Consider the following 26,300-nt stretch of genomic DNA (forward strand, 5'->3'; position numbering starts at 1 on the left):
AAAGCACACAGAAAAGAAGATTTCATCAGGAAACACTAGGAAATAAATACCTGCAGTCCATCTCCCAGGATTCAGAGGAGGAGGAAAAGGTGGGAGGAAGCTGGGAGGCAAAAGCTGCAGTGTTTAATTACAGCTTGGGCAGAGATTGGGGCTGTGGCAAGTCACCTGATTAGTGTCTCAGTTTCTGCATTTGTATATTGCGTTATAATGACACTGGGGTCAATGAGGAGAGACAGATGCCCTACATAACAGTAAACACAGCTATATGTACAGACAGATCATTTGGATAGGTGACATAGCTATTAGTAAAACGAGGTCTAAAAACAGTAATGAAAGCAGACGTTGGGCAGACATGTAAATGTACAAACACGTCTCTACCCCACGCCCCATGTACGGGGTACACAATTAAACACAATGCTCTTACCTCTTTGATAACTGCCAAAGAAACATCATGAAGTCTAGGAAGAAGGACATCTGAGTGATAGACAGCCAGGCATCTGACGTTGAGGAGTCCCTTCATCTTCTGCTGCCTGAAAGGCAATTACCAAAAAGATTGATTTTTCTCACCACCCCTGAACTAGGCAGCACCCTCTGAAATTACCTGGGTGTTGGCTCAAGCAAACAAAGGGAGGTGCTTCTCATACAGCACTGAATTAAAACACGGCACTCGCCACAGGATGTTGTGGCAGTCAAAAGGTTACATAAATCCAAAAGGCAAACAGATGGTTTCAGAGTGATGGCTTCATTTGTGGCCATTAAACAAGACAGCCTTTCTGAAATCCGCCTCCCAAAAAAAAAGCAGTATGTCCTAAAAGATTCCACACCTGGGCAAGAACAGCCAAAACTCTGGATTTTCCAGAAAATCCCTGCTTAAAACAACACCCACAACAGCAACATGTTATTTAAAAGTAGTAAAAAACTGCATCTTTCAGCACTCTCTTTGTGAAGCTACAAGAAGACACATGAAGGGCTGCAAGGCAGGACGGGGGACCCATCCCCTCTGGGGTCCGTGACTGTAACCCAGACCACCCCACACCTGCAAGAGCTCTCTGCACCTCACAGGCACAGGGCACCAAACAGGAATGGGGAAGCAAAAGGGGAGAGGGGCAAAACAAAGCGACTGCAAAAGGAGATGCATCATGGAAGATTTTTCATGGTTATCCCAGTGGGAACAGAGTCCTAGTGAGTGTATGCTGACCCAGAAATCAGAAGGGCAAGCAGTATCACCTGAAATTTCTAGAGTCTCCTCCTGTCTGTGTCTAATTTCAAGACACATTGTGATTATCAGAAAAACATCTTTGGCCCACATTGAGCAGTGAGGAGGCAAAATGTTTAATTATAAAAATGCAAGATTCCTAAAGAATTATTTTTTTCCCTTTTTCCTTGTCTTCTGCCATGAGCCCTTCAGAAGAAATGACAAGCTGAGCAACTTTGCACCATGTCTTAGTCTGTTTCTCAGAAATAGGAACTCCCCAGAGGCGTTCCTGGGATTCACATGCAGGAGGTGTTAGGGAGGTCCTGTCTCCTGATGCTGCTGCCAGCAGTGGGACCAGGGATAAATCTTTACTCAGTCCCACCTGGGCCAGTAACCTGCGGCCCCCCAGATCTCCAAACTCAAGACCACTTCTGTCCTGCTTCTGGCTTCAGCCAGCAAATCATTCCCTTCCACAGCTTCCTCTCTTCCCTGAAGATTTCATTTGCAGCTACATGAAGCAGAAGGCAAAGCTAGGAAACAGCATGGACCGGCTGTGGCTCTAGCAGCAAGTCCAATCACATCTTTGTACTGTGACTGCTTTGGAGTAGTTTCATTAGTTCCCTTTGGACATCTGGGCTGTCTGGCCTCAGAGGCACTGGAAAAAAAAAATTCTAATTTACCTTTACACTGAGAGGGAGAAAGAGTGAACAGGGGGCTTTCTTACCAGTCGTCACTGCTGAGCCGTTCTAGCGTGTTGAGCAATGCCTCTTGTGGGTGAAGGAACGGTCTGGCTTCCTGGGTATCTTCATATTCTGGGTCCTCTTCCCCCTTCGGGCAGTGCGGGGCATTGGCCGGCAGAGTGTTCACTGTAAGGAGAGGGTCAGACACCAGCATGGCCTACCCCAGCGCAAGGCAGCCCACCACCCAACAGACTGCAACCCAACCTCGTAGCCAAGGCCATGTGTGGGTACAAACTGGCATGGGTTCAGACTTCCCTGCTGTCTGGCTAATGGCTTTCCCCAGCACCCAGTCATCTCCCAGTCACTTCCAGCTGCCCACCATCTCCTTGTGCAAACCTGAAAACTGCACACATAGAGCCAGCTCCGTAGTCCATATGGATACCGCAGCCAGCTTGCGTATGCACAGTGACGCAGAGCTCACACTCACTGCTACCCCGGGAGTGTGCACATCCCTCCCTGTGTCACCTCCCTGTTACCTGGGGCACTGGGGACAGAGGCACCCTCTAACTTTCTGAGGAAACACTTCCAGCTGCTCCCTGTGAACACCGAGCCTGAACAACCAACTCCTGCTGGGTTTGGGCGAATCCTCAAGGATCAAGCACGGGGGAAGAGTGATACCTGACCCTCTAAGTCTGGCAGTGCCTCTGTTTCCATTTACTTCAAGTATTCAAGACAGCAGGCAGCTGAGTGCACATACATTTTGGCATACCATTGGGAAAGTAGTAGTTTATGGATTTTTATATTCTCCAGGCGTTATGAATATTTACCACTTTAGAGGTACCCACTGGCTTTATTTTGAAGATGCTGAGGTGAAATTTTTTTGTCATCAAATGTACTTGTTTGCAAACTGTGCCATGCCTAAGCTTTCTCTTGTGGAAAAATGCAATTTCTAGTCTAGATAGTTGTAACAAAAAACCTTACAAATGTGAACTGAGAATAAAAATATGTAAATGTAGATGCAAATTGTTGGCAAACACACTCTCTTGATGATAAATATACAAGGTATGGGAAAATTCAGATGACAAATGCATTTGTTATGAAACCTATTTGTCATCGAAAGTACCATAGGTCAAAAACTTCATGTCTTGCACTCAAAAGCTCATTTTCTAAAGTGTAGATGAAAACATCTGAGCTGTCTAAAAGTATTGAGTATAAACACTGCACAGAATCTAGATGAGTTTGCTATGGACTCTATAGGGGTTTTATGCTACCTCTTGTGTTTTACAAAGTATGGAGGATGGAATAACGGTAAAATCAAAAATATTCAGATGAGGACTAATTTGGATGTCATCGATATCACTGTCACTGACATCAGTGATGTCACTGCACGAGTATGTAGATATATACATCTATATTCAATATGAATGGAAAGCCGTGTCAGGCTAGTCTGGCCAACTTTGAAAATTGGAGTAGCATCATGAGAAAAGAACATTCAAAGTATCATTCCTAGCTCCCTTTTTCTTTACTCACGCTACTCAGGATCATAACACAAGGTAGGCTAGCCATAAAGGAGAGACAATCATTATGGACTCACTATCATACAGTGTGTCAATATCTGCATATCTTGCAGGTAGCAAGCAGCCTGGGGGCATCAGACAGCCTCTCCTACACGTTGTCTGCTACACACAGCCACTGTATTTGGGTGGGGTGACAGAAGAGGCCCTGCTTGTTCCCAGCTTGCACTGGGATGAGAGAGGCTGAAAACAAGGGTTTCAAGCACTTCTAGGTGCAACAGCATGATCGTATCAAGTCACTGATTTCCACGTAGAGACAACCCCAGCTGCGACAGCAGAAAAGGTGGCTGGAGAGCCAGACAGCAGCACAGGCAGAGGGTCAAGATGGTGAGGGCTAGTTGGTCACTGTGGTACACATGCGTGCAGAGCGAGAATACCTTGCCAGACTGCACTGGACCTCAGCCCTGCAGTTACAGCTGCCTTCGGCCACCAGCATTATTTTTTGGACTACCTGTATGGGCAAAAGCTAGACCTTAACGCTTTACCCTACTTCATTCAGCTCAACTTTCCAATGGATCTGTAAGCACAAACTGCTCCAGTATCACCAAGCTGGAATCGATCCAAAGCAGGTTTGCTCTCAGTCCTCAGGACAGGCTTTGGACCTAAGATCCTACCTGTAGTTGAGGAATGAGGCAGTTTGTGCTCCTTGTGTAAGGGAAGAGCTGGGGCAGGGACTGCAACAGAGCGAGCTCACCTGAGTAGTTGCATGGGAAGCTGCCACCTTGGCTGATGACAGGGACGCTGAACAGTGAGGGTTTGTTGATCGTCTTCTCGTGCGGGGTACCAGCGCATTGTCTTTGTACATTGCTCATGTTGGAGGGAATGGAAACTGTCCTGTTGACAGGCAGTTGGCCAAAACCTGCAGACATTGAAAAGGACCTTGTAAGTGGAGAGTGCTGGACAGGTCGACTATGAGCTTGGAAATGGCTAGAAGTCTTGCTGAAGCTGGGTAATATCCCTTTGTTGTCCCAAACAACTCCAAGCTCAAGAATTGCACGCTAGCGGGGGACAGTGATCACAGAATCATAGAACAGTTTGGGTTGGAAGGGACCTTTAAAGGTCATCTAGTCCAACCCCCTATGCAATGAGCAGGGACATCTTCAACTACATCAGGGTGCTCAGATCCACATCCAGCATGACCTTGAACACCTCCAATGATGGGGCATCTACAGCTTCTCTGGGCAACCACTGTCATCGTAAAAAATCTCTTCCTTTTGTCTAGTCTGAATCTAGAGTCTTTAAGTTCAAAGCCGAATGCAGTGATGCTTTCCCTAAGAAATGAGGAAAACCCAGTACTGCTTTCCTTTTGCTTTCTTGTTTCAGAGGCTGGATAGCGAAGTTACGTTTCTGTGGCTCCCACCTCAGGGCTCCTCACCAGTACTTCCCAAAATAATAGCAAGGAAAAGAGCAGATAACCTTGCCAAATGCCCTTGGGCTGAGTGCTGACTCTTAAATTCCCCGCCGCTGCACTCATGGTAGTGCGTGCAGCAGTACAATCAGAGCCCACCAGCTGCAATTACGTCAGTAACGCTGCTTGCTCGTGCAGCTAAAACGTAAGCACTGGCTCAGGTCTCCAGCACAGCTCTACAATGTGGGCTTCTCAGCAGGGAGAGGTGTGAGCAGGATGATCTGTCCTGTTGCATTAACAAGATCTTTTGCATTTTAATTAGAAATAGTTTAATTTTGTTTCTTCGAGGTTACACCTTAGTTGAAAAGCATTCTTTCGGACTCACATATTCACCTTTCCTGGAGGCTGCTCTCAATTAGAGAACCTGAAGCCCCAGTGCAGTTTGCAAGACAGAATTATCTAGTCTGAAAGACTTTATAGGAGATGGGGGGGAAGATGATATTCTGTGACTGACTCGATATGGGCCACAGGCAAGGCACTTCATGCCTCTATTTTTCTTTGGAAAATGGAAATAAATCATATTTGAATTTCTACTCAGATGCAAGTGTAACAGCCTTCCAGTCTGTTCTTCATTCATAGACATTTGCAACACTATGCAAATAGCAAGCAAGTGAACGAAAAGCCCCACAACTGTAACAACCACGTACTTTCTTCGGCTGCATTCCCAGGGTTAACGCTCAGTGCAGGGAGACGCAAGGGCTTTTCATCTTCCTTCTTGTTCTCCCTCTCTCTGCACAAAAGCTCCATCTCTCTCATTTGCTTCTTAAGCATTTTCTTCTGAGCTAACTTGGACAAGACGGCATGGATCTAGTTGCAATGGAAACACAACTCTGAGCACAGAGAGATACACACAAACCATACACAACACCTCATCAGGAACACAGTGGTAGAACACAGTGGTAGAGTGTCATCATCCTTAATGCAACTCCATATACATCCTAATAGTTTCAGAAGAACTTCTCCTTTCCTCACCTTGGCATTCATTTACACACCGCAATGTGTAATGCTTCATTGCCATTACCTTCCACCGGTCCAAGATACTGTTCCCAATCTAGGTCAGAGGAAGCCTTGCCTGAACCAAGAGAGTCATTGGAGTGGTCCAAGATGCAAGAAGAGGTCACATTATCAGTGAACAGGCAGTTCAGTTCCTACAGGCCGGGCGGGGGAATAAAACCCAGCTGCAATAACTAGCAATGAGAGGTAACTTGCTGTTTCTTAACACTCACAGCCGGTAATTGCAACTCCTTCTCACTTCCTTGTTTCTGAAGGAGTCAGCCACTCTCTTGGAAATAAAGGGGTCCTTAGAAGGAGTCATGTGAAAACAAGTTGGAGAAACATTGGTCTTAATGAATAGCAAAACTGAGAATGAGAGGGCTGTGAGATACAGCAAGGAAGGTAACCAAGAAAAAGCAAGCTCTCCCATTGTATTTTGCAGCCTTGTTTACACTCGACATTATAATCTTTGCTTCTGTGCTTCCAAGCATGCACTTTGCACATCTTCACTGATGTGTAACTTGCTCTGCCATTCAGATCTGCTCTAAATTGGCCTTTGCACATGAAGGATGCTTCTTGCTTAACCTGAGCACCATGTCCTAACCAGTGACTCCTGCACCAGTGAAAATACTCAAGCAATCGCTCTGTAGCTGCCAAATGTATTGCCAAGAGAATCTGCTCCACAAGAGAGGAAGACTGTGATTTTCAGTGACAGCTTGTGCTAAGCCCTCAACAGTCACTGAAAAGGAAACCTGCTCGCCCCTGTCCTTAGCCCTTACCCTTCCACATCTGTTCTCCGAGTAAGAATCATTCGGAAGGTAAGGGCTTATGAGATGATTCGTCTCCTTGGCCTGGATGCGTGGGAAGTGTCTGGCAGACTTCACATCAGCAACAGCGTGATCCTGGACAGGCAAGATGGGGTCCAGAGTCCAGAGCTCTGACAAAACACAGATATAGGTTATGGATATAGGTTATGTATGAGAACAGAAAAGAACTTATCACCTCCCCAAGCCAATGGGGTGCTACCATATTGCACCAGCAGCAGAAACTGCATTACTCTGCTGGCCATTAGACCCAAACCTACTGCCCTTGGCTTCTGGGGAGCAGTTGTGTTTGATACAGAACAGCAGAGAGATGGAGATTTCCCATGCCAAAGAGATTCTTACCTGTTCCTATCCATTTTTATTTTAGTAAACAACCTCTTCTTCTCAGTTACTAAAAGAACTCCTGATTGTTAATAGCTATATGCCTTTGTAGAGGGAAGAATCAACATCTCCTCCTCTATACTGGAATATTTTAGAAGGCATTTAAAAAAAAGCTTAGGATTTCTAAAGTGTTACCCAAAACAGAATTGTGTTCTTGAAGCTAGAAAATTAATTTTCCCTGAGGGGTTTAATTCTAAATTGTAGCAGACCAGCCCACTTTTTGGGCAGCCTCACTAAAGCTTGGTCTTCTTACTGGGAATAGCACAGTGCAACTCATTCTGAAATACTCTCCAACAGACCTATTAAAACTTGGAGAACTAAGCATTCCTTATATGGCTTCACAGATGATAAAATCATGTGATAGCCAAGCAGTAAAACAGGAATAACTTTCTTAAATCAGGATTTTTTTTTCCCTGCAGAATGGCCAGGTCAATAATAAAAGAGGGATGGTTTAACAATATAGCTCATTTCAAGTCCAGAATGTATCCAGCAAAAATGTCAACTTACTTACTCAGCAATACCTCTCCCCAGTCGCATTCAGCATCCTAGCAGCATATCAGCAATAAAGGAAGCATTCCTATGGGGCATGCCCATTATTTGGCAGAACTAACACTGAGCTAAGGTGCCAGTAGATCTTATCCCTTTTTCTGCATCAGCAAAATTATTTGTTAAATTCTCACCTCTCCTATCACTACGAACCTGCAGATGGCAAAGGGACATTGAGGTTTTCAGCTTAAAAGTATTGGCTGACACAGATGCACCGAACACCACATTTTGTCTGTGGAACTCTTATTGCTAGTGGCAATGCAAGGCGGGGAGGGGGGAGAAGCCTCATCCTACCCCAGCCTCAGTTTGCAATACTGGCGTATGCAGATAGCACGGGGGAAGAGATTTGTAATCATAAACCTACATATGTGGTTTGAGGTAAATGAGCTGCACAGAGGAAACCTCACTTCATTACTCAGCATTTAATTTAGGCTTGTGCTTTAAGAGGACAGAGAGTGCAGACCCTGGGTAGGCTGGGTCCGTTTTTAGGTCTCTTCCTCTGTAAATGGAAAATTCACACGGACTTTGTGTCACACAAGGTTTTACTGTTTCCCCAGTGCAAAAATAAGCAATGTTGATGAATCTTCTTCAGATCTCGAAGGGTTCGGTTCAGAAACTGCATCAAGGAAAGGATTTCTCCTTCAAGTGTAGGAGGAAGGAGTGGGAACATTTCTCATTTCATGTGAAATGCCTCGTTTTTCTCTAATCTTTGTGACATTAGACAGCATACAGGGAGATAAAAGGCATGAGCATGAGACAGAGAAACATTTTCTTTTCCTGCTTTGCCTTTCCAGGGTCCCACGGTACCCCTAGCTCATGTCATTCATAATTCCATGCTGGAGTCATTTTCACTGGATCACCAAAGCACAGTTTCCAGTCACTGGGCTCTGGTGGAGCCATCTGAGCACGTCAAGGAACTGAACAAAAGTTCCAGGATGGTTTTCAACTGAACTTTCACAGTGCCACCCATGGGCCCTATGCCAACCCATGCCCCGTACCTACCTTCATATTCAACCATGTTTTTACTGCTGCTGTCTTTTCTTGGCCTTAAGAAAATTGAGGAGAAAAGCATATATGAGGAGATAGAAGGAGAAGGGGGAGCAGCATTAAAGGACGCAAACTTTCTTAGCACATTCAGATGAAGGAGGAAATGCAACCCATAAAACCAACAATATGCAAAGCTGATTAATTGCCATTAAACTTTCAGTTTCAGTCACACAGAGCTCACCGAGCTCCAGCTGAAATATAGGAGTCATTCTTCAGTTTGGGCCTTAACTACCCAAATCTGCTGTCTCTCCTTCTGGGGCTAAGTGGTTCTCACTGTTACATACATCCTTTCTGCATCAGCAAGAGGTGTTAAGCCAGTCATAAGTCTATACTGAGGGCAGCTACCTTTATACTGCTGGAGAAGCCTAACTTTGCCTGATTGTGACTTCAACTGATGACAGTATCTTGCTGACACATGGTAATACCACTGCTGTCTCCTGAAAATAACATTACACCTCCCTGCCCTTTCAAGAAGAAAAAGAGTTTTTCAACTCAACTGGTAGGTACGTATATTCAGATTGCACTTTAAAAGCCATGTTGAAGTTTTTAAATTGGAACTGTATTTCTATGACTCCTTATTTACTGTTACAACTAGGATAAGTTTGACAGCTAGATTCCCCCATGCATATCCAAGCAAATATCTTTTGACCAGTTACAGCCCTGTAACTGTTCTCTATCACCTTGCTCCCTTTGATCTTAAAACCATATGTAAATATTAAACACCTATAGGATGGTACATCTATAAACAAAGATTTATCTGGGCTCTCATTTCACAGTGAAAGCTCAGACACAGGGAAGTTACAACTAACATTTACAGAAGCAGCATCTGAATTTGCAGACAGCTATACAACAGCCAACATTTGTCCTCACATATTCTTGCAGGTACAGAAATTGGCAGCCAAAATCACTCACAAAACCAAATGCTGTTTTCAGATCCATGCAATACAGTTCCCAAATGACACCGCAAAGATTACAGGGTGAATCATGATTAGAGTCCAGCAGAGGACCTGCCCTTAAGGTCCTCTTAAATCCTGCCACCTCCTCCTCCCTCCCACCACCCCTGCTCTTAAGAGTGTAGGATGTTGATTCTGACATTGTGCTGGATCATCACAAATATGCAAACTGTTGAATGCACATACGTTTGCATAAATGTATTGGAGAGCTGACCATGGAAAATAACCTCACAAGACAAGAAGCGCGAGGTGAATGGCATGTTGGAGAAGCAGACACCTTGGTTTACCTCCTGTTCAGGGCATCTTGGAAAAGCAAGTACCGAGAGCTTCGGAGAGGTACTGAAGTACTGTATGGAGGCAAATCAGGTGATCTTGCTGCCTTGGGGATAGGGATAGGGGGCATCAAAACCATTCCCAGTGACTTCTTCCAGTCCTCAATACTGCAATCCAAGGGCAGCAGGGAAGCCTGAAAATAGTAGAACACAATGCTCAGCTCAAGCACCCAGCCTTCCCCTTCATGTCACAATAAGTTTAGTGATGCCCTTGGTAGGAAAAGTCACAGTGATGGAGCAGTTTGGCCTAGGATGGGTGTAACATTGTGCTCCTCCCTCCCCCCCTCTGCTCAAGCAATAAACACCGGTGGGGACCGTGATGGCTGCCTCCAGCTTAAGTTGGACTTGGGGGAGAGGGATGGCAGCACAGCAGCCAAGGGCTGTCTGGAGCAGTGGCCCAGACACCTTGCTGGAATGCAGATATGATTATAGTCAGTCACCTTACTCTATCGAACAGCCCAGGGCTGGTGAGCTCTCCAGAAATGACAGCGGGCTGCATGCCAGGATGTCCCTTGAGAAGGGACACCTCCCCAGGTTACTCCTCAGGGCTGAGAGAATGAGGCCTGCCCGTCCGGAAAGGGGAGGCTCATCGGGGCTAAGTGATAATGGCTGTACGTTTTAACTCCAGTTAATCCTCCAGGACAAACTTCACCAGCAGCATCAGACGCCGAGGAGTTGGGCTTCCGATCCGGGCGGCAAAGGGTTAATGTTACCTCTGCGGGGCCGCGTGTGCTCCTCCGCCTCCAACACCGGGCCCTCCGCTCCCACTGCCAGGTCCCCTCTGTGCCGCGGGGCGACAACGAATGTCGGGAGCCCGACTTGGCTGGGAGAAACAGGTTCCCTCCAGCACCCGTTGCCAGCCGCCCGCTCCTCACACAACCAGCCAGAATGGGAGCGTGGCAGGGTAGCAACGGTCGTTAGGCGCGGACCCCCGCGAGCCCCGCCCCCGGCTAACTGCCAGCCGCCCCCAGCTGCACCTCGCCACAGGTTCCCTTGGAGGGGGAGGATAAAGAGGCGCTTGCTTTCCCCCGGGGGGCAATGCAATGCACCTTGATGCAATCTAGGGTAGCAGCATTGTAAGAGAAGGGGAAGTAGGTACCTTACCCACTGAAATTTGAAAGGTAATTTGGAATAATGCAACTAAATTTGAAAAATCATTCCAGTCCTGGTGGTATTTAGTCCATTTCACTCATGAACTCATCAACAATAAGGCCACAGCTTTTGCCTTATTAGTACACAGTGCCTCAGTATATTCCATTTGTTTAGGAGAGTGCAACCATCAAAGCCCAAGATATTGACCCAGACACCTTGCTGGTATGCAAATACTGCTATAGTCAATCACCTTACTCTATACATACTGGACAGCCCAGGGCCTGTTGAGCTCTTCTGCACAGCAGCAGGCTGCACACCAGGATCTCCCATTGAGAATGGATGCCTTTCCAGGTTAGTCGGGAGGTCGAGAGATTCCTTGCAGCAACAGGCTCTCAGTAAGCAACTAACAGCGTGCTGAGCCTTGTAATCTTGGCCAAGTGATATAAAGGATTGATTGCACATATATAATCCTTTAGACATAACTGTTGGCCAAGTCTGGGACTAGGATTGGATCCAGCTGCACCCAGACTCCCCTCTGAGAAGTTTAGAAAGCCAGGGGATCCTATCTGAACCTCGTGACTCAATGGGAAGGTCTCCCTGACTGGTTTGTCTGACCCTGTCCCCTGTGCAGTAAATAACCCCGTGTACCTTGCCACTGAGTCTTGTTAAACCGCTGTCGCATTTACCTTTAACTTTGCTATATTAATAAAATATATTGTTACTTCTGTCCTGCAAGTGAAATGCACTCTCACTCTATCCACGACAATGGACATTGGAAATGGAACTGGTGAGGGATAGACCGTGTCTCACGCTGTTGCCAGCTCTCTGGCCTTGATCACCTCTTTGGCTGTGGCTGCATTCCCATCTGGCATTCATCTGCTTGGCATAAAGATGTTCTGGGGTGCCATTGCCTCTGTTAGCCTTTCTGGTGCTACAGGAATGGGTTTAGATCACTGTCTCTAAAGCACCTACCAGCCACTAATGAACTCCAGCCAAGTCCCCACAAAGTCATTTTGCACGCTGTCAAAACATGCTTTTCTCAAGCCCATCATTTCTTCTGCTTCTGCCCTTCCTACAGCCCCCGCCAGCCTTTTGGCCCAGATGCTAATGTGCTCTCTGGATGCTCGGTGCTCTCCAGCTCCCACACAGTTCATCATCTCAGGCTCACTGTCATTTATTAAGTCGAGCAGAGCTCCATACCCTGCTGCTCTGTGTAAAGTCTCTGCCTGCTGAAATTACTTCAGACTGCCCACACCATGGCTAGGAAGGGGGATGGAGAGAGCCAGGGCAGACGCACACTCTTCCTCCGTTTCCCATTTTTCTGGTCACAGATAGCGAGCCAAATCAGGACCCGTTCAAACTCCAGGGAAACCAACAGAGTTAATGCCATGGATACTTTTGGCCCTGTATGTGCAAGGCTGAAATCAAGTACACTAGCCTTTTATTGGTTACCCTGTTTAAAAAAGCTGTTATTCATCTGCCTTCTTCTGCCCACCACGGCAAAACCTAAACAACCACAGCTTCTGTCCCTCCTGCAAAGGCAAGGGAGTGGATGGCATCTGGACTCCATTTCCCATGGCCAGAATTTCTGGTTCCCATCACTTACCCCTGGGCAGACCCATGGGAGAGAATGAAGCTGCACGGTGGCTGCTGAACGCTAGAAATATTATCAGAGATAACCGCGCAGAAGGACATGGCTGTACAACTCAAAAGCTGAGACAACCTGGACAACCAGGACTGCTTGCTCCAGCAAACATTTTTTTCCATCTAAACCACACGGAGCCGATATAAAAACTTCACCAAGAAACTAGCGTGTCTGAAACAATAACCACAACGTACAGATGGTTCACAGATACGTGTATTTTACTCACTGGAGAAAGACACGCTTGACCAGATCAGACACATTCAGCTGCTCTGACTGGTTGCTGGTACGTTCTCAGTGATAAAACACAGCAGGAGCCAATAGAGAGCACAGAAACTATTTAAAGACCTCTACCCCTACGGATACACCCTGAGGACATGAAGCCTTGCAGTACACACATTGCAAAGACAGCCTGAAGAACAATGTCCAGCCGAGCTCTTCCTTGGCTCAGCTGCTTCCCTGGGCTCACACCACAGGGAAAGAAGATCTCAGAGCTCTGCATATAGGAAATAAACTGAGGGTCCACCACACGTGATTTGGTTTGGTTTCCTTACTTTATATCCTTTTCCCTCTGACATCAGCTCCTTGTTATTCCCATCACTGTCATCACAGCCTGTGCTGTTTTCCCCATGCTTCTGCTCTCCGTTGTTCATCCTGCTGGGCTCTGAGAAGGGAAGGCAGTTCTGGATGGGAGGCATGGGCTTGGAGGTTGCCAGGAGCCTCTGGGAAGCTGACCTGCAAACTGCTGGCTTCAGGGCAACCCCCTGCAGGTCACTGCACTCAGTCAGGCCTGCAAAGTGGAGACACAAAGCATAATGGAAGCAGCACTGCAAACCTAAAGCACCTGAAGGTAGATAGTTCATTGGACAGATTCCTTGGAAACTGCACAGGGTAACATGCTCATGCTGGCAGCCACTGGAAGCAAGTCAGTGGACAACACTTACCCACTTCCACAGAGCCACAGAGGAACACTCTGGTCAGACAACAGGGAGCCCACGGACCTGTGCTTACCCAGAATAAGTCACCTGCCATACATCCCTCTCCCTGCCCCATGGTTGTACACCCCTACAATGACAGGAGGGCTATGCAGGGACTGAGAGCAGGGCAGGTTATCACAGTGGGGCACATGCGAGGGAGAACTGTTCACTGAGAATGTGTGCTGGCTCTCTAGGCTGGGAAAAGACCCTTCTTCCAGCAAGAGAGTGGACCGGCTCTCGCCTTACCTCTCTGTGAGGCTAACAGACCCTCAGACATGCTCCTCATCTTCAGCTTGTCCTTGATCCAGATGGCTGGCAGGGCAGCGCTGCTCACCCTTTCTTGGTCCCAGGTCAAGATGTGGTGAGAAATGTGGGAGAGACCACCTCCATCCCCAGTGTTGAGGTCATGCACAATATCCCTGCTGACCCTGACATCCGGGAGAGAGATGGCCCTTGGGTGTGGAGGTTTCCCAACTCCATTCCCATCCCACAAACTTGTCTGCTTCTTCGTGTGTGTTGTTAATAGGGACTGAAAAGAAGCTGTAGATAAGGTAAAAGGGAAGAAATGAGTTAGTTGACCTCACACATTTACAATAAACCCATGTAATGAGTGAGGCATTCAAGGGTTTTTTAGTCATTCAGAAGATCGGTTTGGTTTTATTTTTCATAAAACTAGCATCAGTTTAATTCTCCTGAACAGCACTGAGCTAGAAAGCCAGGAGAGAGAGGCTGAAGGCCCCACTGGTAAGAGAGAAAAAAAATGCCCATTTCAGGGCATGGCTTCTGTAAAAACTACCAGTAAAGAGCCACACGGTGTTACTGGTATTTCTGGAAAGCAGAAAGATGTCTCAGCAATCAGGCAGGCCTTGTCAGTATTTCTACAGCACCTTCCCATCCTCAAGGTCAGATCTGATGGGCAAGCAGAGGAAGAACTGGGAATTTACCTTTGGCAAGATCACACATTGATAGCAAGGATAGAAACAGAGCTCACATGTTGTTACCATGCCTGATTTATGGCCAGTTTGGCCACAGGCCCTGGCCTGGCTGGCAGTAGCAGTGATTTGGCTACTGTTGATAAAGGAGAAAGCATAATGAACTAATGACAGAGAGACGTGATGCCATGTGCACCACTGGAGGAGGGCAGGATCATCTGCGACTCTCTGCCACGCCCTACTTTGACACAGAGCCAGCACATGAGGATTGACCTCCAAGGGACCATTTCTCCCTGAAATCAGGATCGTTTTCCCATTTGGCTGGGGCCACCATTGCATATTCAACTCCTTTTCATCCTCACCTTCTCCTTCAGTGGTCCAGCTGCTGCCACAAAACTGAAAGTTCGAATCAATGCTTCCGCCTCGCAGAGCTGTGTATCGGGGTTTGAATCTGGGAACACTCCCACAGTAGACAGCAACTGAGGCATGGTACTTAGCTTTAAAATAAGGACAGTACAAATGACTCAAATTCGCAGCATTTGATATGGAGAGGAAAAAGCAGACATCCCCTTGTCCGCAGCAGACTAACGCAGCAGTAGTGACCCACAGTCCTGGCCTCTGCAACCATCTGTTTGCCCTTACACTGTTCTGCCCGGTGAGGCACTTGCCTTCTAGCACTTGGACAGCTGAAATTCTATAAAATTTGAATGTGTTTTGCTAGTCGCCCATCCACAACTACAGGATTTCTTTCCTCTTCTTTCTAAGAGCAGAAAACCCAGGATAGTCTCTAGAATCTGACAATGTCTGGTAAGTACATGCTTTCCAAAGCTCATCTGAAAGTCCTTTGTTTCTGTAATTTCCATTCAATTTTGGGTTGGGTTTTGTCAGGTTTTTTATTTCTCTTCACAACAAAGAAAGTATGGAGACATAAACAATTAATCACTAGGTGTTATAACTAAAAGGAGGTCTGCATTCTGCTTTACATGTCCCCAGTATTCAGCAGGCTTATTTGACTACGATATTGTTAGTATGCAAATAGTCCATCCAAACATTCTCTTTTGTTCTGCTTCACTGTTAAATGAGTTTATTCCCTGCTTGCTTTACTGCAGAGACATCCAAAACCAACATAAACATGGCTTGCCTCAAAAAATTTCTGATCTTGGCTGTTCCTGAAAATTCAGAATTATACACAGCGTGTTTTCCTGCCCCCTCTCCTGGCCAGTATCTTCCCCATTACTCAGCCTCTAAGGCTGGGCTCTCACTTGTACAGCATGAAGAATAGCTGCTGCACTTGCCAGTATCTCCGGGGTCTCGTGATCAGCGCTGTGAATGCAGCTTTTGTACACGCTCTGCCTCCCTGAGCCGAGCAGCATTCCTGGGCACCGGCACTGCTGCTGCAGGCGAACATCCTTCAGGCAAAGGCTGCAGGAACAGGACTGCAACAAGCCCTGGCCGAAGAAGTCTCCAGTCTGCTTGCAGCCCTTTACCTGCTGCGAAATCATGTTGTGTTGCCATAGCAGGGGGAGGTGATGGGCTCTTTGCAGATGAGAGTCTACTTGATGTGCTGCTGGTCGCTGGGCCTGCTACAGCTGCTGGTGGGTTCCCCTGCAGCATCAGGAACCTGCAGGGAAAAATAACACCACTAGTGCAAGTGACAGCCACCGATCTCTGGCATTCTCTGCCTACAGCTGTTCCTGCGTAAGAAACTGTTTGTCGGGTGGTGTTAGAACAACATAAAAATACATTTAAGCTATGCATTTTCCACATTCTATCAAAATAACGGCCATGAAGTCCAAACACGGGAGGAAAAACACTGTCAGCATAACAGAAGGAACATAACTCCACCCCAGCAGCTGCTCTCCCCATGGCTGTATGAGCACGGCAGCAGACGCACGTCTCTCACCGTGCCCACTGCCATTGGACCCAGCACAACACATTGGAGTTGTTCCCATTGAACACAGCACAGCCGCTGCAGCAGCAGCAGCGTTTCACACGTTTGATGAAAAAATGGGGGGTAGAATAGTTTGGTCCGTTCTAATACAAAGGTACCTGGATTTAAGGGGAGGCATCAGGCTAATGATACTGGAGACTGGTGTGTAACCCCAATCTGTAGCACTTCCCACCAGTCTGCAAGATTTTGATTCCTAGAAAGGGGTAGATACGATTTTATGATATATCCATAAGTAATTCTGAGCCACAACTTGTCAAATACTTCCAGATCTGCCACACATTGGGAAAGGAAGGAAATAAAGTAGTGGAAACAACTGCTATTGTAGCTAAATTGCCTGCATTTGTAGTGTTGGTGAGGTACCTATAGCACTTGCAGCACCTCTGGAAGCCTGAGGCTATAGCATAACCCATATTCAGGGATGCCATTATCCAGAAACTATCTGCCGTGCTCATTTCAGCAAATGCACATCCCAGGGGACTGGTGGGGTTGTAGGCAGTGTTATGGTGCGCAAGGTATACAAGGGTAAAGGAAGTTTATGCTGAGCCCTTCAGGTTAGTGCTAGAGCAAAACATGGCAGTTCTCAGCTTCAGACCTTGCAGTCCATTTCCTGAGTGGTTTGGTTGCTTTCACTTCAGAACTCTACAGAGACCTTCTGACAGAGACTTCATTCACCATACAGGGCTTGGGCTTCCTTAAACGTGTTAGCCTGTTTCTCATGGCCTGAGCAAGAGGTAAGGGGATTTTGCAGAGCATACCTTAGAATAAGATGTCAGGATATTAAGCCAGCAGTAAAATTCCTATAAACGTCAGTAAGTACAGAGGGATGCCAACGTGAACTGCTTTTGAAAATCCACTCATAAGTGTCTCTAAAACTCTGCAAACAGGACGACATGGTCGCTAAGTGCAGCCAGAAGGATCAATCACAGGCACAGTTCAGTTAAATTATTACAGAAGGAAAAATGCCTCTGCACTCGATGGAAGAAGCAAAGGCAGGTGCCTATTAATGTGTTCTGCAAGCTTAAAACAAATAACAAAGAATGCCTGTACAAGGACTTTAGGTACCTTCCTATCAATCAAACCTACAATCAGATAAAATGCTATCCTCAAGCAAATTTCAATAGGAATTGTTCATATTGCAGCAAGGCCCTGTCCTGCTCCACCCCCTGCCCAAGAGATTTAACTCTGCTCAAAAGCTGTCAAAGCTTTCATCTGGAGTAAAGCAATTGATTTCAGGAAGGCTGGAGTTAGCTGAGACAGTTAACCCACTTCTGGCTTTCACCCTTTTTGTTAGTCTAGATAAATTCACAGAGACAGCTTAAGGTCAAGGAATGAAGGTACTTAGAGGGTTTTTAGAGCCTAATTCCCATTACTTTCAATGAAAGGCAGGCACTAAATAGCCTTAAAAATACAAATGTAGGTCTATTTGGACTGTGTGCTTTAAGACAAAAAATGGAGGTATCATTCCCAGTGGGACTAGGTCATAAAGCAAGGATTAAGGTGTATTTTCTTTGGTCTCATTGCATAGGATGAATATCTAAGAAATATGCCAGTGGCAGTTTTAGCTGGTTAAGATCACCTCCTAAATGAAGCTGAACATGCCCCATTGCTTAAGGTATTAAAAATGCCCAAGAGAAAGCAGGAAGTACCAGAAAATGAGCGTATCATGTAGCTGGGATAGAAGGCTGCCGCTGCCACTGACTTACCCTGCCAACACAAAGCCAAGCTCCCCATGCCTCAGTTGTTCCTCTGCCAGGCTGTCCTACCTAAACGCTAGCATGCTATAAAGCGTAATTAGGAAGGGCATTACTTATGGTACCACCATGGCCCCCAAAGTCTTAATTGCCTAAATTCAGGGCATAGTTCCTAATTTAGGCCAGCTACATGATATGGGAAAACACCAAGTATAGAGCTATGTAGGGCCACCTCTTTCTCCCCTGCACTGAGACCACTGTAACTGGAACAATAACAGCAGAGCAATTCATCTGCAGCCTGGGTGAAGGGCTGTGTGTGCACAATTCACCTCTGCCACTGCTGAGGGAGGCATGGAAAACAAGCTGGAGCCATTGTCTGTGCAGAGAACAGTGGAAGTGGTTCACTGCTGAGTGAAAAAAAAGTGTTAGAAAATGGCTTTCCAAAGAGATAAAAATGGAACACAGCTGCATTTGAACGGCTCCAGGCCCTGGTGATGTTTCAGTAGACAGTAACTGTACTTCTTGTCATCCTTCTGCTAGGTTAATCAAAAGGAAATGCATCCTCTGGGATTTTCAACTTCTTTGGATCATTAGCACCCAGTAAATGAAAACAGAGATTATTTAATGCTATCATTACTTTCTCTCCCAATTAACAAGCCGTTTCTCTGGTGGCTTCCCAGTGCAGCAAACATACAGTAGCGTCATGTGAAGCATGCTGATGCCAACAACCCTACAAAGCCCATCAGGAATGGAGGCACTGTGGAGGTTCAACCAAATATCTCACCAGCCTGAGGCTTGTTGTGAGGATAAAATGAAACTGGAGCGATGACAGTTGTTTGGGGATTCTTGGCCAGTGGATTTCAGCTTACAGGGCTATAAGGCATCTGTAGCACAAAGTTTTTACACCCAGTAAAAAGCCATCACCCAGTGGAACTGGACAGTCTCGCCAGGCCTGTGAGAGAACCATGAGGCAGATCCCTGTGTGACTAGTTGCATCTCTCCCCACTTTTCTACGTTCTTGGTGTCAAAGCCGCTTAGGTTAGACACACAACTCACAAGAAGTGCTCCTGTATCTTTCTGCACAGTGATCCAAGCGAGATTACACATCCAAAATCTCTTTTCTCTTACTGCCTAACTTAATGTTTTGAGAAATTTCCGAGCCAGCAAACTTGCTTGCTCAAACATTTACTGTGCATGGCAAGGACCACAGACAAAAGATGTAACATGAAAAGCGTCACCCACAATGATGCTCTTTTTACAAGTTCTTCCCTCAGCTTTCATTTGGAAGATCTTAAAAGTTCAATGCCCCTATCGAAAGCTCCTGCTATGGCTGCTTCTCAGCAGAGATGAGCTGCTCAACCATGAAACAAGAGTTACCACAAGCAGCAGCTTACCCAGAGCAGCAAATCAAGAGCTAGCAATAAGCTGATCTGAATGCCAACCCTCATTAGCTCCTTCAAAAGCCCTTGAACAATCCCTTATTCCATCTCTAATGAAGTGTTGTGCTGGACACTGCTGTTATTTGAGTACTGTACACAAGTTTGCTCCCACTGAGCACTGCGACAGTCTCTGTTGGAACTGTGGCCACGGGCAGTTGTTCCCCAAAGGTGGGTGATCAATTGTTCTGCGGGACCCTATGACTGCTGGACACAATGACATGAGAAGGAGCCAAGTACACTGACACACCTTTGCCTTGAGCATAACCCAGCCTCCACCAAAAGCATTGAAAAGTTTCCCCTCCTTATTGTGGCACTTTGAAGAAAACCCCATAACAGTGAGATCCTGAGGCCATGCAGGGGTTTGCAGAGCCCCTCATGCAGGGAGGTCCTGCCCCTGAGGGGCCTCTGGGAGCTAGTGCAGTAAGAACACAAATTAGCGGACAGCAGTAACGATGCGGGGGCTAGTGCTAGAAAAGGCACGCAACAATCAGGGCTGCTTCTCTTCTGAGAGCAGCTCTTTGTGGAGCATAGAATTTCTGCCATGAAGGACTCTAGGCAAGGCTCTACATGCCCGACACTCAAGGCTTGGGTACAGATGCAGTCACAGTCATTACCCTGAACTAGATATATCCTCAAATTAAGCCCAACCAGTGGCTCATGCCTTGAAACATTAGGCCAGCTGTTCGTCGGCTCATGCCAGTTTCTTGTAAAATAATTTCCCTTTGAAATATTGGGCTCATCTCACTTGGTGGTTTCCTCTTAGCAGTCTTAGGTAGAGGGGTCTCCCACCCCATACTCCTGTATGAAGCCATCCCAGAAGGCTACTAAAATAGTCCCCTGGCCAGTAGTTTTCTCCTGGTAGGGCCCTGCATGCTGTTCCACGTGTCCTTCATAAATGCACAAACCAATTCCAGTCACTCTGACTACAGCAGGTTTTCACAACCAGCTGCATAAATCCAAGAGAACTCCAAGTGAGCATCCTAAGGGCTCTGTCCTGTTCTTGTGTAATCATCAAGCAGGGAAATTCGTAATGATCTGAAGTAATTTTGTTCATCTGCAACATGGGATCTGAGTTTTGCACTGAAATTTTTCATTATGAGTAACAAGCATTGGGACCACAAGGTACTGGGCTGACATGTGAAAGTGGGAACATATCCTCTAACGAGACCAGTTTAATTGTCCATTTTATTACTCTTATATCTACTCCACTAAAGTCCCAGTACTGTTCTTAGTGCTGTATGAACCTTGAAATACAACAGTTCCCACTGCTCGGAATTTATTCCCTGGTCTTTACAGCACTTAAGTACCTCTGTCTCGTTCAGGGCCTAAGTCCTCCACTCAAGCATCACCGAAATATTTAAAGCCTCCATTCACCTAAACTACAAGGTATCAACTAACTCCACAGGCATTTAAATCCCTAGAGTGCCCAAGTGTCCACCTGCTAAACACAGGTGCTGTCTTGCATCTGACCTGCTGCTCAGCATCCTGCACTGTGGACCAGAGAGCCCAATGCAGGATCTTCAGTCAGGGTGGACAAATGCCTGTTTTCCAAAACCTGCCAGCTGTCAGCATCTACCTTAGGTGAGCTGGAGGCCACTAAGAGGTGGAGGAGTAATAGGCTGTCTCTGAAAGAAACGGCAGTGCTTACAGGGAGCAGAACAGAAAAGAGCTGCCAGCTATGAACACAGTAGAGCTGGCTGGCGAAACCTTGCAACGGTTTGGCTCACTGACCTGGCAGAAAACACCACATTTCCCAACTGCCATCCCTTCCAACGTCCAAAACTGAACAAAGCTGAAGAGTGACACGAAAAGTGGAAGACTGCAGAAGCAGAGATAGCTTTGCTGCCGATTCATTGCCTGGCCTGCAGAGAAACAGAAATCTTAAGGCCAGAAAAAAGTTAGAAGCACAGAAACATGACCTCTGCAGGCCACAGATTTTGAGTAAGTCAACTTTAGTTTCTTACAGGTCAATATCGCCAACTGAAAAACGCAAGTGATGCCTGGAAGCTTTGCATAGTGCTCAAAGACCCCAGGGTAATGGATATTACACAGAAATGAGTGGTTACCATTGTCGCTACAGCAGCTGTCTCTGCAGCAGAACCCCAGTTTGCTAAACCGTAAGAGGTGAGGGAGCACGGATATTACCAGGAGGAAACGGAACAAGAAAAAGGTGAAGCAAAGGCATTCTCTCTGGAGAGAGAAAGAGAGAAACACTGCGAGAAAGTAACCAGCAAACACCTCTGATAATGAGCAGAGTCCCTGCATCTCAATCCTTCAGAGAGTTCGGTCTGTCCTCCCTCTGCTGCTGTGGCTGGCTGGCGTCTCCATATACCAAAAGAAATTCAAGATGTGTTAGCCTGTGGATCTTCCCTCCTCATCTTCCTACATCTTTCCCAGATCCAATTTGCAGAGATTCCTACTTTCAGTAACAAAGCCCTTTGAAAACAGAGGCTAACCTGGCGGCAAGTTTGTTTGTCAGAGTGATAGAGCTTTGGGACTAGGCATTTGCTTATCAGAGAGCCTGTTATCTCACTGAAGTTCACTTTTGCTCTCTTTGCTTGGAGTAACAGGATTCCACGTGTCCCCCACATACTTTGGAGTGACATGCCAAGGTTAAACACAGCAGTTTAAACCACTGTCAAGAGCAGACTTGATTAGAATTCTGTAGAGGTGAACCGTCACCCCAGGAGCCATAAAACACTGACCTCAACCTCAGCAGGGGTTGGCTCAGAGAGCTGATTTGAGTTCAACCTTCCTTGATTCTACCTGGAAAATAACAGCATGAGCTCAGGAAGGACCAAAGGTGTGTTTTTTGCTTTTTGGCCCCACTCAGGGCAAGGGGAGTTTGAGCAGGAGCTGAGCAGGGACTTGCCCGTTTGCCCACACAGAGCAGCAAATGGAACCCCAGGAGCACCTGAGCCAAGGTGGGAGCTCTCCCTCTACTTCCCATGGCACTGCAAAGGCCAGGCTGTCGCTCTTCTTATGGATTTTCCCTCTCACCAAACCACCCTGCCTGCTCTGCAGCTCCCGTCTGTCCTCGTCTCCCCCCCTTCCACCCACAGCCCCAAGCACTGCTCTTCTTCCACACCTCCCAGGACTTTTATCTCTTCTCAATGACACCCAGGCTCTCCAGCACACAGCTGGAGTCACCCAGAAGAACCTCCCCTTGTATGGCTTTAAGACTTTCTGAAACAACTTTTTTAAAAAAGAAAAGTAAAAGGAAAGTATCAAATCTTTCTCCCAGATTTTACTACCATCTGGGAGAGACGCTTGCACCAAGCAACCTCCACCAGAGCATGGGAAAAGCAACCACTCTGCCGGAGCACCACCTTGCTGAGAAAGCAATAGCACACAAGACAGGGCTATCCACCAACCTCCTTCACAAACATGCGTGTCCTTCACTTTGGAAGCTAGTGCCACGTTGTTAAGCTTGTAATCCCCCCACGAGCTGTAAAGCCCTGCTGTGGGTTGCCTCCTACACGAAGACGAGGATTTCTTCTGCTCCAGACCCTATGTTTCCAAAACTGCAAGCAGGGACGGCCATTTGCCAAGCCAGACCTCTTCTCCAGGAGGACAGCAGGCTCTCCCTTCCAGGTGTACAAGCTGAGCAAACAGTGGCACATACCAGGAATAAACAAGGCTGCATAGCAACAACTTCTCTGAAGAAATCTTGAGTGTGAGATGCAAGGAATACCTATCGGCTGCAGGGCTGGCAGCTAGCTCCCTGGGGTGCTGCAGGAGCAGGCACCCAAGGGACCTCGGCAGCAGTCAGACCTCCAGGCAGGGACACACTCTGAACGGCAACGTGCTCCCCATCCCTCCCTGCCTGCTCTGACTGCTGCGTGAGAATCATCCCTAAAGCTGTGCACGACGCGCAAGCAAAGTATGCACCTCCTGGAAACTTATAAAATGGGAGGGGAAAGTTTCCACCCCCTTCACTGCAGGATTTGGTGGTATCTCTGCATGGTAAATCGCTTAGCTAGGCAGCCCCTCTCAGTTAGGTCAGTGTACATCCATACCAGCTCTACAGGAAGCACCACATCCAGGCAAGGTTAGGAAAAGAGGAGAACTGATTCCTTCAGCCTGGCCCTCTCCAACATGGCACGGCCACAGTCGCTGCACTCCCCACTAAATGCTGCCAAACTGCAATTCTTCACCACCCCATTTACAAGTGTGTTATACCTCTCCCCTCTGCTGTGGATAATTGTGCAATATGCAACGCAGAGCAGAAATTTAGTTTTGCTGCTCTGTGCATTGTAGTGTTGTTATGCTCACACAAAAACTACTTTCAAATGTAAAAATAATACTATTTTCATCATTTCCATGTCTAGTTTGGAAATATTCCATAACAAGGTCACTACCGGCTGTTTTTATAAACATCCATGTACACAAAAAGAGAAAGAAACGTTGTGCAGAGGTGCTAGGGCTCACATGACGTTCTCTGTCAAGCATGAAGAACAACAGCTCAACCTGTCTTTACAATGATTTGGATGGAGAGCACCCACAAGAATATCATGAGAAAAGGAATTCAGACACTAAGCAGCAAGTCCTGAGCCATTGTACCCAACCTGCAAAAACGTGCAATAATTCAGATCCTACATGGGGGAAAAACCTACAGAACACCATCTGCAGGAGTTAGAAATCCTTCTCCAACTAGCAAAGGCAGCACATGTACCCTGCTGAGATTTGGGGGGGTGACTGTCACCTCATTTGGTAAAAGCAGCAGCAAAGCCAAGGGGAAGCATCTGGCTGTCACTGCCGAGCCACCCTGTCGGTACTGGCAGTGCAGGAGTGAAGGATTCAACCTTACAAAGAGTCGCCTCAAACCACGCAATTTTCTCAGCTTCTCCAAGGCTGAGTGATCAGATGTGAGAAAATAACAACCCTATATATCGCGGAATGGCAGAAAATGAGCTGACTGCAGCAAACAGGTCTCCAAACGTGACATGTCCTGCACGAAACAAGAGAATTCTCCTGAAAGGTTTCTCCCTTTTGCTACAAACAAGAGGCAGAGGACTGCCCTCAGACTCCAGCACTGACCTTATGAGGCACAAGGAAAATTCTGCCTCACATGCTGCAGGCTTCAGGCAAGACTTAAGCTGCTCCAGCTCCTGCCTGCAAAGCTGCTTTTTCATCTTTCTCTGTATTTTCTTCTAAGGCAATAAACCCTATAAAGTAGGGAATTGTCTCTTCTTATACATGTGCATCATCTAAGAGAGCTGGCACAGCCATCAGCTAGGGACATTACCATAAAACAGTGGTGACAGTAGCTTTTCAAAGGACTTTCCCCACTACAATAGTCTGTTCCCTTTAATTAAAGGGCCAACAATGAGCTACCAGCTCAGGTCTATTGAAAAAGTTAAGCTCCTGGGTGTCTCAAAACAAGCACTTTTACAGGGAAATAGCATTAGCAGCACTGACCCTCATTAAATCATCAAAAATGACAGAAGTAGAGCAAAGATGGTCAGCTGGCCAAACTAAAATCACCCAGGAGCATCTAATGTCCAGTCTCCCTCCCTGAGGACTCTTTCTTCTTTTGGGTCAGTAATACTGAAGCTGATGGGACAGATTCAGCCCATGAGAAAATTGAAAGCCTGCATGCCTAGCCTTAAAAACAGTAAGCCAAAGTTTTACTTCATCCTTTCTAAAAGGAAGAAAAAAATTGCAGCCATAATTGGGGAACAGAGTACTTCTGCTCCTGAACCTAATTTGGGTCGGACGCACTTCACCTCCAGCAGCATCACCCATGTGGCCACGCTCTTAAGTCACCTGCACACCCTGTAACAACACATTACATTGCATGGGGAAGGGGAAGTGTCTATGTGCTCACATGTGTCCTGGAAATGAGCCTGGTGACGGCTGTAATGCCATTCCTTGAGACAGCCATGGGACAAACCTGGCTACAAGGTCAAACCCTCTCTCTCATCCACCCATACCACCTCAAGCACCTTTGCCAGTTCTCCCCAGACAGAACAGTCCAATTATCCCTCACAAGTTAACAAAACTAATTGCCTTGAAACTCCCTTTCTCCAGACATGAAACGTGGCCTCTCTGTTTCAACACAACTTTGACTTATTTGGCTAAACCCCTGCACTTTGCTTTGAAGCCTTGGGACATGACAGGCAGGAGCCCAGGGCTGCTCAAGGCTCTTCCCCTCATCCACAGCAGGGATGGAAATCATGCCACCTCATGCGCTTGTATCCAGAAACCTGCTCAGTTATTCCTCTCAGCACATTTTCTTCCACCTGCCATGTTCGCTGAGCAGCATGGCCCTTCGCAGCAGCCTCCTTTTTTGTTCACAGGAACCTCTGCCAGACTGTGAGCCCTTGGGCTTTCCCCATGGCAACCTCATTTGTGCATTGGGCAAGGGCGATCGATACTGCGTGGCATCCGAGCCCATGAGGGAAACGGCCCAAGCACACAGAGTAAATGTTAATTAGAACCCAGCAGACAGCCCTGGAGCCAGTGAGCTTATACAGACCTTTTTAAAATGTTCATTTTTATCAACCCTGAATTCACAGTGATAGGAAAATAGAGAAAAAAGCTGGACAAGCAACAGAAAGAGTACAGATACTGTTGTATCTGCTTCTGATTTGCCTAGCTCTGGGAAGAATCAAGATGTCCCTGGCTTTTTCTTATTCAT

At 46.8% G+C, this 26,300-nt stretch overlaps 1 protein-coding gene across 1 annotated transcript in view; it reads right to left on the reverse strand.

The window, feature by feature from the left end:
* FAM179A (family with sequence similarity 179, member A) overlaps positions 1 to 16,091 on the reverse strand; it is a 32,667-nt gene extending 16,576 nt beyond the window's left edge. The window contains exons 1-12 of the mRNA XM_010155256.1: positions 16,064 to 16,091; positions 14,939 to 15,073; positions 14,646 to 14,712; positions 13,891 to 14,072; positions 13,222 to 13,457; positions 9,889 to 10,067; positions 8,604 to 8,647; positions 6,630 to 6,787; positions 5,505 to 5,664; positions 4,144 to 4,308; positions 1,920 to 2,061; positions 425 to 530 (exon numbers count right to left, since the gene is read on the reverse strand). Coding sequence (XP_010153558.1) covers positions 425 to 530; positions 1,920 to 2,061; positions 4,144 to 4,308; positions 5,505 to 5,664; positions 6,630 to 6,787; positions 8,604 to 8,647; positions 9,889 to 10,067; positions 13,222 to 13,457; positions 13,891 to 14,072; positions 14,646 to 14,712; positions 14,939 to 15,073; positions 16,064 to 16,091 — 1,602 coding nt within the window. The remainder of the gene's footprint in view (positions 1 to 424; positions 531 to 1,919; positions 2,062 to 4,143; positions 4,309 to 5,504; positions 5,665 to 6,629; positions 6,788 to 8,603; positions 8,648 to 9,888; positions 10,068 to 13,221; positions 13,458 to 13,890; positions 14,073 to 14,645; positions 14,713 to 14,938; positions 15,074 to 16,063) is intronic.
* Positions 16,092 to 26,300: the final 10,209 nt, after the last annotated feature.

This window comes from Eurypyga helias, unplaced genomic scaffold (assembly GCF_000690775.1).
Source record: "Eurypyga helias isolate BGI_N326 unplaced genomic scaffold, ASM69077v1 scaffold11497, whole genome shotgun sequence".
Taxonomy (NCBI): Eukaryota; Metazoa; Chordata; class Aves; order Eurypygiformes; family Eurypygidae; genus Eurypyga; species Eurypyga helias.